This window comes from Rhinatrema bivittatum, chromosome 13, assembly GCF_901001135.1.
Source record: "Rhinatrema bivittatum chromosome 13, aRhiBiv1.1, whole genome shotgun sequence".
NCBI lineage: Eukaryota > Metazoa > Chordata > Amphibia > Gymnophiona > Rhinatrematidae > Rhinatrema > Rhinatrema bivittatum.
This window is the reverse complement of record NC_042627.1, coordinates 1,587,170-1,601,069: the sequence shown is the minus strand read 5'-3', so window position 1 is coordinate 1,601,069 and position 13,900 is coordinate 1,587,170. Positions and strand designations below refer to the sequence as shown.

At 40.1% G+C, this 13,900-nt stretch overlaps 1 protein-coding gene and 1 pseudogene across 1 annotated transcript; one reads left to right on the top strand and one right to left on the bottom strand.

Annotated features, from left to right (window-relative positions):
* The first annotated feature begins 1,175 nt into the window (after nt 1-1,175).
* On the top strand, nt 1,176-2,039 carry LOC115074716 (olfactory receptor 1020-like). The gene has a single exon (XM_029574475.1). It carries the CDS (start codon nt 1,176-1,178, stop codon nt 2,037-2,039), a length of 864 nt encoding a protein of 287 aa, XP_029430335.1.
* Nucleotides 2,040-8,956: 6,917 nt separating this feature from the next.
* On the bottom strand, nt 8,957-9,892 carry LOC115075268 (annotated as a pseudogene).
* Between the last annotated feature and the right edge of the window lie 4,008 nt (nt 9,893-13,900).

Genomic DNA, 13,900 nt, shown 5'->3' with positions numbered 1-13,900 from the left:
GGCTCTGAAAAGTTAGCTGCTGAATTAAATTTTGCTATAAATATAATTGATACAGCATGTACGACAAACTCAATCACAGGTTGGGGAAAACTAGTGAAGAAATTCGTTAATGTTACCTGTTTGGTTCCTTGGCATCTCATTGGTCTAATATGATAGGAATACAAATACATACACCATCTTATTTGAAATATTGCTTTAGACATTGTACATATCTCTACCTGATTTAGGATTACGGGAAGTCCAATTTAAAATACTTCACTGTTTTTATTACGATGATATACGAAGAAATAAAATGAAGTTGACTTCTACTTCTTTGTAGTAAGTGTGGAACAATGGTTGGTACATTATATCATCGTTTGTTTACTTGTCCAAAATTAACTACCTTTTGGGATTCTGTTTTTCATATGATTGCCAAATGTACAGATGTGCTTATACCTGTTACTGGCAAATATTATTAGATAGCTCTCACTTATCAGACTCACAGGCAACATTTCAAAATGGAAATTTGAGCACATGGCTATTATGCTAGCATGTAGTACCATATTGGCGGGTTGGACTGATCCAATGGCTATACCTACCCTAGCAGCGTGGACAAATAGAATGATATTACTTTTACAAATGGAATTTATGGACTTCCTTAGCGGTACACGTAAACCTGATAAATTGTATTGTGCTTGTTGGCAAGCCTATTACACATACTCCCTAAAGATTTACAAGCTGGTTTGATTGATTCTGGTTATAAACATAACTGGTCTTAAATAGGGTTTCTGTAATGGGTGGAAAGAAATGTATGAATGTTGTGTTGAATGTGGTGTGGTCTTAAATGGGTGAAAGATAATGTATGAAAGTTGTGTGATTGAGGATATTTGATTGATACTATGATTTATATATTGGGATATTTGTTTGATATTATGGTTTTTTATGTGTTTTTGATTTTTGTAAGTTGTCCTATATTTTTGTATTTATTAAAATACAATAAAAATTATTTTGAAGAAAAAAAAACTATTAAAGAAATAAATAACAATTTAAATTTCTAGTTAAAGGGATTTGCAGCATTCTTAAAAAGTATTCAGGCCTTGGATCCATGGATTTTCTTTAATGAATGTGGGATTCATTTCTGATTTTTCTTTCTCTCTTATCCCAGCAGTATAGGCTCGATCTCTTTATTGGGGAAAATGGAAGACAAAAATGAAACTTATGTGACTGAATTCATCCTTTTAGGATTTTCTGAACTTGCCAAGCTACAGGATTTACTCTTCATTGTGCTTTTAGTCATGTATATTCTAACTCTGCTGGGAAATATCAGCATCATAACCATAATTAGGATTGATCCTCATCTTCACACTCCCATGTACTATTTTATCAGAAACTTATCATTTGTAGATCTCTGTTATTCCTCAGCTATCACCCCAAAGACATTAGTCAACATCAAAGTGGAAAAAAAAACCATCTCCTTGCTGGACTGTGCTATGCAGATGTTCAGTTTCGTTACCTTGGCAACTACAGAGTGTTTTCTGCTGGCAGTGATGGCTTATGATCGTTATGTGGCGATATGTAACCCCTTACTTTATCCTGTTGTGATGACTAAGAGAGTTTGCATACAGCTAGTAATAAGTGCATACATTCTTAGCATGATATATTCTTCTATACAAACTGGTAATGTCTTCTCTTTGACCTTCTGCGGCTCAAACATGATCAATCATTTCTATTGTGATATTACTCCACTGTTAAAGCTCTCCTGCTCAGATACCTTTTTCAATCAGGTGGTGCTGAATACTGTTGGTGGCATTGTTGGAGCTGTAACCGTTACAGCAATATGTGTCTCTTACATTTATATTATTTCTGCTATCCTGAGAATCCGCTCTTCAGAGGGCAGACACAAGGCTTTCTCCACATGTGCTTCTCATCTTATCACAGTAACATTATTTTTTGGGACTCTTATCTTCATTTATGTAATCCCAACTTCCTATTACTCTGAGAACACAAACCGTGTGCTTTCTCTGATATACACAATGGTAATCCCTATGGTAAATCCATGATCTACAGCCTCAGAAACAATGATGTTAAAATAGCGCTTAAAAAAGTCCTGGAGAAAAAGTGTTCTTGTTAAGTAAAACATTTCTGTCATGATTATATTAAATTAGAAGTGATAACTATAATCAGCAGATACAATATTCTGCCCTTGAATAATGTTTTAAAATTCATTTTTTTCATATATGTATATAAAAATGTTTCCCAGCACACAGAAATCAAAACTTATAGAAAGGGAATAAACTGAGAAGGCACACAGAGAGAGACAAGAAAATCAGTTTTCATTGGCACTGCTTCTGTATCTCCAGTCCTATCTTACACCATTGAACAGAGAGAAATAATGACTGTCTCTCTGTCACAGTAACAGCACTGTGACTGCAGCAGTGAAGATTAGAAAAACCCTTTACTAATTCTAATTCTTTAATTCTAAGATATCTTTTTAAAACACAAGCTTTTCCTCTGAAGTCCAACAGAGAGAATGAGGTGTGTTTTCACATCTCAGTCATTTCAGTGGGAGGACAAGAAGAGTCAGTCGATTCAGATGGCAGTTACTGGCAAGTTTAAAACCTGCTACAAAGATTGGTCCCCCATCCTGCCTACTACCTGCCTATTTCCCCTGCCTTGACTCCCTTCTGGCTGCTACCTGACACAGGCAATTGCTGGTTGCTATAGTTACCAGTTAATCCCTGCAGATTTCTCATGATAGCACTTTTTATTGTGACAAAGACTTGATTGGAAATTATAAAAAAATGAACCACATTTTTTTGTTTAAATTCATGGGAACCCTGCATTCTTTTTGGGGGTCCATGAATGAAACAAAAGTGGTCTCATTGGTTTCTTTTTACCATTTCATTTCAAACAAATGCACATCCCTAAATGACATTAGCAATGCATTTGTGGGAGACGCTTCATAGCATGCTTTAATGGCAGCCATAGCCATCATAGATACTCTCTGGCAGCCACGGGTCCCTTGGATACAGCCTCTTCCTTCCTGCAGATACACCACTGTCATGGTTTTAAGCTCCCTCAACAGTTGGACCAACAGTAAGTCTGGACAATCTCCTGTATGTCCGACACCTCCAAGGATGCATCCTCCCTCTATGGCTTCGCCACCTCCAGGAAGCCTCTTACTCTTGTTGACACACAGTTGTCTGTATTAACCATATTATGTCATCATCCTCCACACCAGAACTCTCAGTCCATCTTCCTCTGGGATCTTCCCAAACCAAAGCTCTCAGAAGCCTCTCTCACTCCTGTGCACTCCTATGTCTCACTCACCTTCCCTCTGCCTTCGATATATGTAGCCTTCAAGGTCACACTCAGCAGTGATTGTGCACCCCTTCATACACACGCAAGTCTAGGCCACAGTCAAAGATAAGAGTCCCCATCCTCCCCCCCCACAAAAAAAATAAATAAATGAGAAGATTGCCCAGAAAAATATAATGAATGTCCAATGCACATACATCTCCCTTCATGTGTCAATAAATGCACATTTACTAATAAACTTTGTTTTTATCAGAGTGTTTCTTTCATATAGTCTGGTATTCTATCTCCTTCCAGTCCTCCTCTCCCATGTCCTCCTTTGCAAGAGGCAAGTCTTGAGTATTGTTTAGAATTTGGAAGATGCAGAAGACTTACAAGATGCCACAGACCTTTATGAGGTTGTAGAGAAGACATCTTCTTCTGTTCTCTCCAGTATATGCACATTTTTCATGCAAAATATTTTGAAAATTCACTCCTAAGAAGGCATGAATTTGGCTAAATTATTCTCCCTAAGAGGAAGCTTATTTTAGAATATATCAAAAGAATGTTCTTCTTTCCAAGTGAACTTCCTGTGAAAAGGTTTCCAATCATTTCATTTTATCCATACAGGTCTGCTTTGAAAAGATGAGCAATTATAAAGCCAATTAAACTTTAAATTTTTTTCAGCATTTCTATTAAAGTCATCTATTTGATGGGAAATGCCTGAACACCTAATTGTCATTAGAAACACAAAGACGATGAAAATCTAGATCACACACAGAAAATGGAAGGTAAGATGAAATAAAGTGAAATTTCAAGGCCATATAACCTTAATTCAACACGTATATTTCTCAAATTACTTTTTGGTCTCCAGGTATTTTTACACAGATATTGTACTCTCTAGTGTAGATTATTTTCTTTTAAATAACTTTTTATTTCATAAACATACTGTGAAGGAGTATATAGGAGAAAACTCAACATCTTAAAGAACTGGATCTGGTCCAGTCCACCTTAAGTCCAATACAGCAGGGAATCCTGGTCTGGGGTGGAAACATAAAGAAGTATAACTAGGCAGGCCCAGGAAGAAAGAGGGAGGGCCTGGGCAGACAAGGATGCATAGAGAAGGAAAACACTGCTAAATTGTAAACTATATTTCTGATTTTGTTGGGTGAACTATGAAGAATAACAGAGTAGCTTTTTTTTTGTTGCTTGTCATTAAATAAAGAAGTTTATTCTAGATTTGCCAGAGTCCAGCCTGAATCTTTTCTCTGGTTAACCCAAGGATCACTCATGTTGCCACACTTGCAGGGTCATTCATCAAAATGTGTTATGGCCTTAACACACACAATAATGTGTTAACGAGTGCATTAATTCCATAACGCATGGGGAAAAAAACTGTAACACATGATGTGAATGCAAATTTTTGGGAAGAGTTTGGGCGGGTTTTAGTTAAATGAGGGATATTATCGCACCATTTGATAGCATAACACCAGAAATAAATGCACCTTTTTTCCTGGCGTTAAGCTGTGCGATATGCTGAAAGGGCCATAACGCAATCTGCAATAAATTTTGGAGGGGGGGGAGAGAGAGAAAGCCTCTGGGGAGGGATTACTGTGTGCATCTATTTATATCTCTATAGGAGGTGTTTTAAACCCTGGCTATGAAGACCAATAAACCAGCCTTAAAAGTCAAAACAGCGAGAAGTTTATTATTATGAAGAAAGGCATGGTTTCTTCAGGAGCAGCAGACATTACAAGCAAAGGATGCAAGCCCGAAACCTACTCAGCCCTACACTGCTAGTGCAAAGCGTTATAAAGGGTTACCTTTAGCCAATCAACAGGTGTCTGCATGTATCCACCCCTTATCCCTTGTCCAATTAATAAATCTTGCATGTGTATACGTGCCTCGTTGCTAGGGACAGCTGTACTTGCTGTAGTTTCCAGGAAATCAGTCTGTTTAAGTTTCATTTTCACAGCACTGGTGTTACTTGTACTGGCCATGTTCATACATTCCCCCCTTTGAAGGGTTTCTCCTAGGAACCCTTCATACCTATCTGCGTTGCACATCGCCTGTCTTAGGTTGTTCCGCCTGACCAAGGCTATTCCTTGGTGGCTAGAGACTTACCCATCCTAGTACCAATGTGCTCATTTTTCACAGATAGCTCTTATTGGTGGTGGGGAATGATGTGTTGATGTCATTGGAATCCTGGAGCATCAGGTTCAAGATTTCAGCTTGGTTTAACATGATCTATGCTTTGGTCTGAGATGTCAACATTTCAGATACTTGGTCACGGCATCTCCGTAAACAGATACAAAGGCATGACAAGCAGAGGCAAACAACAAGTCCCAGTAAGGCAATCGTATACATGGAGCCAATTAGAATTTTGAATCCTGAACCTAAGCTAGAGAACCATGATCCAAGAGATCCAAATGGATCACTGACATCAAGGCCTTTCCAGGTTTGCACAGGTACATGAGCAATTGACATCATGTTTTGGGTGATCTCTTCAATTACTTCACCTTTGTCATCTATTTGAAGACAACAGTTACTGAGGTTAAATTTTCCAGATGAGGTAAAAGCACATAAGGTTTTTAATATTTTAATTTCATAAGCTGCTTATTCAAGTCTGAGCCTAGTTTTTCAAGAAGCTCCACAAACTGATCTCAGTCTTTATTTTTTTTTGGCAGGGTAGAAAGCCTAGTGTGTGATTTCAGGTTCTAGCTGGGCTTAAAAAGGTGAAGGTGATATGGGACTCCCTGATTTTAGAGCTTATTATTGGGTAACCATGCTGAAGAGTATACTGATAAAATAACTTTCCTGATAAGTATTGGATTTAAGGGAGTTAAGTCATAGACAAAAATCTTGCAATTCCTCTTTAGGCTTCTCCTAACTTAAGAAATTGTCTTCCTTCTTCTCATCATCTCATTGATTCAGTTTTTACAGTAAGGAATAAGATGTCTGTCTTAATGAAGCTCTCTTTTCCATGTTCAGTCTCTCCTTTTTTAATCCTCATCTTCCACGTCACTTTAGTAGGAAGAATTTCTTTCTTTGGCAATCTGGGGGTCTTCAAATGATGGGTCAACTTTTCTGTGGAAATTCCTTTATCTCATTGGAGACTCTTTGGAAAAATGTCATATCACCAACTTACCTGTTTTTCAATAACTTCTCATTCTGGAGTGGGCTACCAGAAAAGCATTAAAACTTTATATAGCAGAGAGCTAACCAAGGGCCTGGTTTACTGAGGACTTGCTAGAGACATAAAGGACTGGCTAGAGACATAAAGTTCCTGGATGTAATAAATGATTGCTTCATTGAGCAATTGGTTCAGGAACCAACAAGAGAGGGAGCTATTTTAGATTTAATTCTTAGTGGAACGCAAGATTTGGTGAAAGAAGTAATGGTGGTGGGGCCACTTGGCAACAGAGATCATAACATGATCAAATTTAAACTAATAACTGGAAGGGGGACAATAAGTAAATCTGCAGCTCTAACACTAAATTTTAAAAAGGGAAACTTTGATAAAATGAGGAAAATAGTTAGAAAAAAACTGAAAGGTGCAGCTGCAAAGGTTAAAAGTGTTCAACAGGCTTGGACATTGTTTAAAAATACAATCCTAGATCGCAGTCCATATGTATTCCATGCATTAAGAAAGGTGGAAGGAAGGCAAAACGATTACCATCATGGTTAAAAGGTAAGGTGAAAGAGGCTATTTTAGCCAAAAAAACATCCTTCAAAATTGGAAGAAGGATCCATCTGAAGAAAATAGGATAAAACATAAGCATTGTCAAGTTAAGTGTAAAACATTGATAAGACAGGCGAAGAGAGAATTTGAAATGAAGTTGGCCATATAGGCAAAAACTCATAATAAAAACTTTTTAAAATATATCCAAAGCAAGAAACCTGTGAGGGAGTCGGTTGGACCATTAGATGACAGAGGGGTTAAAGGGGCTCTTACGGAAGATAAGGCCATTGCAGAAAGACTAAATGAATTCTTGTGTCTGTGTTTACTAATGAGGATGTTGGGGAGATACCAGTTCCAGAGATGGTTTTCAGGGGTGATGACTCGGACGAACTGAACAAAATCACTGTGAACCTGGTAGATGTTATAGGCCTGATTGACAAACTAAAGAGTAGCAAATCACCTGGACCGGATGGTATGCATCCTAGTGTTCTGAAGGAACTCAAAAATGAAATTTCTGATCTATTAGTTAAAATTTGTAACCTATCATTAAAATCATCCATTGTACCTGAAGACTGGAGGGTGGCCAATGTAACCCCAATATTTAAAAAAGGCTCCAGGGGAGATCCGGGTAACAAAAGACCAGTGAGCCTGACTTCAGTGCCGGGAAAAATAGTGGAAACTATTCTCAAGATCAAAATCATAGAGCATATAGAAAGACATGATTTAATGGGATACAGTCAACATGGATTTACCCAAGGGAAGTCTTGCCTAACAAATCTGCTTCATTTTTTTGAAAGGGTTAATAAACATGTGGCTAAAGGTGAACCGGTAGATGTACTGTATTTGGATTTTCAGAAGGTCTTTGACAAAGTCCCTCATGAGATACTTCTACGAAAACTAAAAAGTCATGGGATAGGAGGCGATGTCGTTTCGTGGATTACAAACTGGCTTTTTAAAATTTACTCATAATGTCTTTTTGATTTACAGTTATTTTATAGATTGTATTGTTTTTTGTTCTTTATGGGGCGGATTTTAAAACGAGCGCGAATAGCCTACTTTTGTTTGCGCTCCAGGCGCAAACAAAAGTACGCTGGATTTTAGTAGATACGCGCGGAGCCGCGCGTATCTGCTAAAATCCTGGATCAGCGCGCGCAAGGCTATCGATTTCGAATAGCCGGCGCGCGCCGAGCCGCGCAGCCTACCCCGTTCCCTCCAAGGCCGCTCTGAAATCGGAGCGGCCTCGGAGGGAACTTTCCTTTGCCCTCCCCTCACCTTCCCCTCCCTTCCCCTACCTAACCCACCCGCCCGGCCCTGTCTAAACCCCCCCCTTACCTTTGTCGGGGGATTTACGCCTCCCTCTGGGAGGCGTAAATCCCCGCGCGTCAGCGGGCCTCCTGCGCGCCGGGACGCGACCTGGGGGCGGGTCTGGAGGGCGCGGCCACGCCCCCGGGCCGCCCCGGGCCGTAGCCACGCCCCCGGAACGCTCCCGACACGCCCCGAAAACGCCGCACGGTTCGGGCCCGCCCCCGAACGCACCCCCCCGACACGCCCCCTCTGAAAACCCCGGGACTTACGCGAGTCCCGGGGCTCTGCGCGCGCCGGTAGGCCTATGTAAAATAGGCTTCCCGGCGCGCAGGGCCCTGCTCGCGTAAATCCGCCCGGTTTGGGCGGATTTACGCGAGCAGGGCTCTGAAAATCCGCCCCTATGTGTTTTAATATTTTTGTTTGTACTTATAATGTTGTGAACCACCTTCAAAGTACATTTAAATGAACTAAGCATATTTTATCAGAGTTCATTTATAATCCATGTATAACCTTATTACAAATTATATAATATCCTAACTAACATCCCAATAAGCTAAACTCACCCCTGAGTAACTCTGTTTTATATACATATATGAAAAAAATCAACTTTAAAACTTTATTCAAGGGCATAGAATTGCATCCGCTGATTAGCGTTAACACTTCTGCTTTAATATAATCAGGATTGGAATTCTTTGCTTAACAAAAACATTTTTTCTCCAACACTTTTTTAAGTGCTTTTTTAACATCATTGTTTCTGAGGCTGTAGATCATTGGATTTATCATAGGGATTACCATTGTGTATATCACAGAAAGCACGCGGTTTGTGTTAACAGAGTAGCGGGAAGTTGGAATTACATAAATGAAGATAAGAGTCCCAAAAAATAAAGTCACAGTGATAAAGTGAGAAGCACATGTGGAAAAAGCCTTGCGTCTGCCATCTGAGGAGCGGATTCTCAGGATAGCAGAAATAATATAAATGTAAGAGATGAATATTGTTGTAACAATTAGAGCTGCAACAATGCCAGCAAAAGTATTCAGCACAATCTCATTGAAAATGTATTTGAGCAAGAGAGCTGTAACAGTGGAGTGACATCGCAATAGAAATGATTGATCACATTGGAGCCACAAAAGGTCATAGAAAAGATGTTACCAGTTTGTATCAATGAATATCCCATGCTAACTATGTATACACTTGTTACTAGCTGGAGACAAACTTTCCTAGTCATAACAACATAATAAAGCAAGGGGTTACATATCGCCACATAACGATCATAAGCCATCACCGCCAGCAGGAAACACTCTGCAGCTGCCAAGGTAAAAAAAATGAACATCTGCATAGCACAGTCCAGCAGAGAGATATTTTTTTTTCTCCGCTTTGAAGGTGATTAATGCCTTTGGGGTGATCGCTGATGAATAACAGAGATCTATAAATGATAAGTTACTGATAAAACAGTACATGGGTGTATGAAGGTGAGGATCAATCCTAATTACGGTTATGATGCTGCTATTTCCCATAAGAGTTAGAATATACATGACTAAAAGCACAATGAAGAGTAAATCCTGTAGCTTGGCAAGATCAGAAAATCCTAACAAGATGAACTCGGTCACGTAAGTTTGGTTTTTGGCTTCCATTTTCCCCAGGAAAGAGAGTGAGACCTGTACTGCTGGGATAAGAAGGAAAGAAAATCAGAAATTATTACTACATTCATTTAAGTAAATGCATAGATCTGAGCACTGAATATATTTCAAGAGTACCACTACCCTTTAAGTAGATGTTTTAATCCAGGCCTTCTCTGACCCTCCTAATGTATGATCAGTTTCCTTACAATTTGCATGAACACCGGTGTCCTGTTTCTGAATGGTGACAGCAGCATGAGTTTGATGGGAATGTGGTAATCACAAGAAGAAGGATGGGTCATTAAGGCCTTGTATCGACTACTGTGGGCTAAATGCTATCACCCATAAGGATCGGTTCCCTTTACCCTGTCCCTGGTGAAGAGGCATCGAGATGCTATGTCCATTTCAAGATGGTGGAAGCTCTATGACTCTTTATATATAAAATGATTGCATGCCCCTGAAGAAGTTATACAGCGAAACAATGGCCGTGTTGGGCTGGTTGGATAAAAAGCATTATAGGATCTTTCACCGTACACTGTTTTGAAAACAGGACATTTTAAGAAAATTTATAAATATAAAAAAAATATTTTTTTGCATTAAAGGTTTTTGAAGGTGGATGATTAGAAGACCGGTTGATTGCTTTATAAGTTTCACAACGTCAGGTTTGCTGACACCTTCTAGGCTATACTATATGTAATTTTTGGTTTCCACTTCTTTTTTGGTGATTATTACCTCAATACTGACTGGGCAAATGTAATATCAGGACATGCTAGAGAGATAAAGTTCCTGGATGAATAAATTACTGTTTTAGGGAGAATTTGGGTCAGGAAGTGATGAGAGAGAAGATATTTTAGATCTACTTCTTAGTGGAGTGCAGGATTTGGTGAGAGAGGTAATTTATTTTATTTTAGAGGGCTTCTTAGTTATATTTTTCTGGGGGGGTTTTGTGTAGTGCAAGCCATATAATCTCTATATTTTCCTAGATAATGATATTGCTGCATTCATTTGCTGTGTGTTTGTTTAAGCAAAATAAAAAAAATAAAAAACAAAAGAGATGTGGCTATTCAGCTCTAGGCAGGTGACTCATAGTGCATTGCAGGGGGCAATCAGTCCTCAGTCTACTTTGAACTTCAAGGAGACAGCCATAACTACACATTCTTGTGAACAGATACGTAAAAAGTTTAATTTCTCCTTATTTTAGAAGGCTTCTTGCCTAATTTTTTGATTTTCTGTAGTGCTTGCCTTATAATCTCTATATTTCCTAGATATTGATATTGCTGCATGAAATTCCTGAGTGTTTGCTTAAGCAAATTTAAAAAACAAACAAAAAAAGAGATCTGGCTATTCAGCTCTGGGCAGGTGACTCATAGGGGTAGATTTTAAAAATGTGCGCGATCGTGTACTTTTGCACGATCGTGTACTTTTGCGCAGACGTGCACGCGCCCACGAACAAATTGGAGCAGCCTCGGAGGGAACTTTCCTTCGCTTACCACCCACCTCCCCTCCCCTCCCCTACCTAACCCCCCCCCCCCCCCCCTTACCTTTGTTGGCAGATTTACGCCTGCTGAAAGCAGACGTAAATCTGCGCGCGCCAGCGGGCTGCTGGCGTGCCATCACCCGACCCGGGGGCTGGTCTGGAGGCCTCGACCATGCCCCCAGGCCGGTGCCACACCCCCGGGCCCGCCCCCGAAACGTCACATCACGCCCCCCGAAACGCCGTGTCATTTCGGGAACGCCCCCTCCCCACCCCTTTTACGAAGCCCCAGGACTTACACACATCCCGGGGCTCTGCGCGCTGGCAGCCTATGCAAAATAGGCGCGCCGGCACGCGAGGGCCCTGTGCGCGTAAATCTGGCCGGATTTACGCCCGCAGGGCATTTAAAATCCGCCCCATAGTGCATTGCAGGAGGCAATCAGTCCTCAGTCCTTTGAACGTCAAGAAGACAGATATAAGTACAAATTCTTGGGGAGAGCTAAGGAATAAGATTAATTTATCCTTATTTTAGAGGGCTTGTTATATTTTTCTGTTTTTTGTTTAGTGGTTGCCTTATCTGTATATTTTCCTAGATATTAATATTGCTACATTAAATTGCTGTGTGTTTGTTTAAGCAAAAAAATATATATCCAAAAAGGGATTGGCTAAACCCATTTGGGCAGCTAACTCAGAGAGCCATACCAATCCTGCACCAGGCCAAGGTCCACCTCCAGCGCAACAGATTGCCAAGGCTTGGAGTAGACAAAACTTCATTTACAGAAGAGAATGAATGGGGAGAAGCTACGCAAACTGAAAGTGGAGAACGCCATGGGAGCATATAAGATACACCACAGGATACTGAGAGAGCTCAGAGATGTGCTGGCAGGTCGGCTGAAGAATTCCTGGAAATAAAGGTGGTGCCATGGGATTGAAAAGAGAAGCGGTATTCCCACTTCACAAGAGGGGTAGCAGAGAGGTGGCCAGAAAATACAAGCTGGTTAGCCTCTCCTTGGTGGTGGTAAAATTAATGGAGATGATGTTCAAGGAAAGGATAGTGAACTATCTATAACCGGAGGCAGCATGAATTCACCAGGAAAAGGTCCTGTCAGACAAATATGATTGATTTTTGATTGGAAGACTAGAGAATTGGATCAAGGAAGAGCACTTGATGTAATCTACTTGGATTTCAGCAAAGCTTTTGATATGGGCCCTCAAAGGAGGCTTGTGGATAAAATGAGAAGCTTGGGAGTAAGCATCAAGGTGGTGGCATGGATTACAAACTGGTTGACTGATAGGAGAAAGAGTGTAATGGTAATTAGAACCTGATCTGAAGAGAATATTCTGTTAAGTGGAGTGCCACTGGGTATGTTTTTTGGATCGGTTTTGTTCAATATCTTTGTGAGTGACATTATTAATTAATTAATTATTTGCGGATGATACTAAGATCTGCAATATAGAAGAGACACCTGAAGGAGTAGAGAGAATGAAATGATTTTTAAGAAAGTTGGAAGAACATAAGAACATAAGAAATTGCCATGCTGAGTCAGATCAAGGGTCTATCAAGCCCAGCATCCTGATTCCAACAGAGGTCAAACCAGGCCATAAGAACCTGCCAAACACTAAGAAGATCCCTTGCTACTGATGCCAGTAATTGCAGAGGCTATTCTCTAAGTCAAATTGATTAATAGCAGGTAATGGACTTCTCCTCCAAGAATGTATCCAAACCTTTTTTAACCCCCAGCTACACTAACTACACTAACCACATCCTCTGGCAACAAATACCAGAGCTTAATTGTGCATTGAGTGAAAAAGATTTTCTCTGATTAATCTTAAATGTGTTACTTGCTAACTTCATGGAGTGCCCCCTATTCCTTCTATTATCCAAAAGTATAAATAACTGATACACATCAAGGTGATAGCTAAAGCCAGAAGAATGCTGGGTTGCATAGAGAGATAAATGACCAGTAAGAAAAAGGAGGTGATAATGCCGTTGTACAGGTCCTTTGTGAAGCCTCACTTGGAGCACTGTGTTCAGTTCTGGAGTCCATATTTTAAAAGGGGAAAAAGAAGGATGGAGGCGGTCCGGAGAAGAGTGACCAAATGGTGTGGAGTCTGTATGAGAAAATCTGTGAGGAGAGGCTGAAGGATCTGAATACCCTGGAACAGAGGAGGTGCAAGGGACATATGATAAAGAACTTCAGATACATGAAGATCTGTATCACATTTGAAAAACCTTTTCTGTTGGAAAGAAAATCAGTAGAGCTAGGGGTCATGAAATTAAACTCCAGGGAGAATGATTCAGAACCAACATCAGGAAATATTTCTTCATGGAGTGGGTGGTTGATACCTTAAATGCCCTTCTGGAGGAGGTGATGAAGATGAAAACAGTGAAAGAATTCAAAGGGGCATGAGATAAACGCTGTGGATTCCTAAATGCTAGAGGATGGAAATGGAGAAAAGAGTGCATGGGGTAACTTGCGAGTGCAGAGGTTACTACCTTTTCATGAATAAGCCTTCATACTGCTGATGCAACTCCACCATGGCCCCTC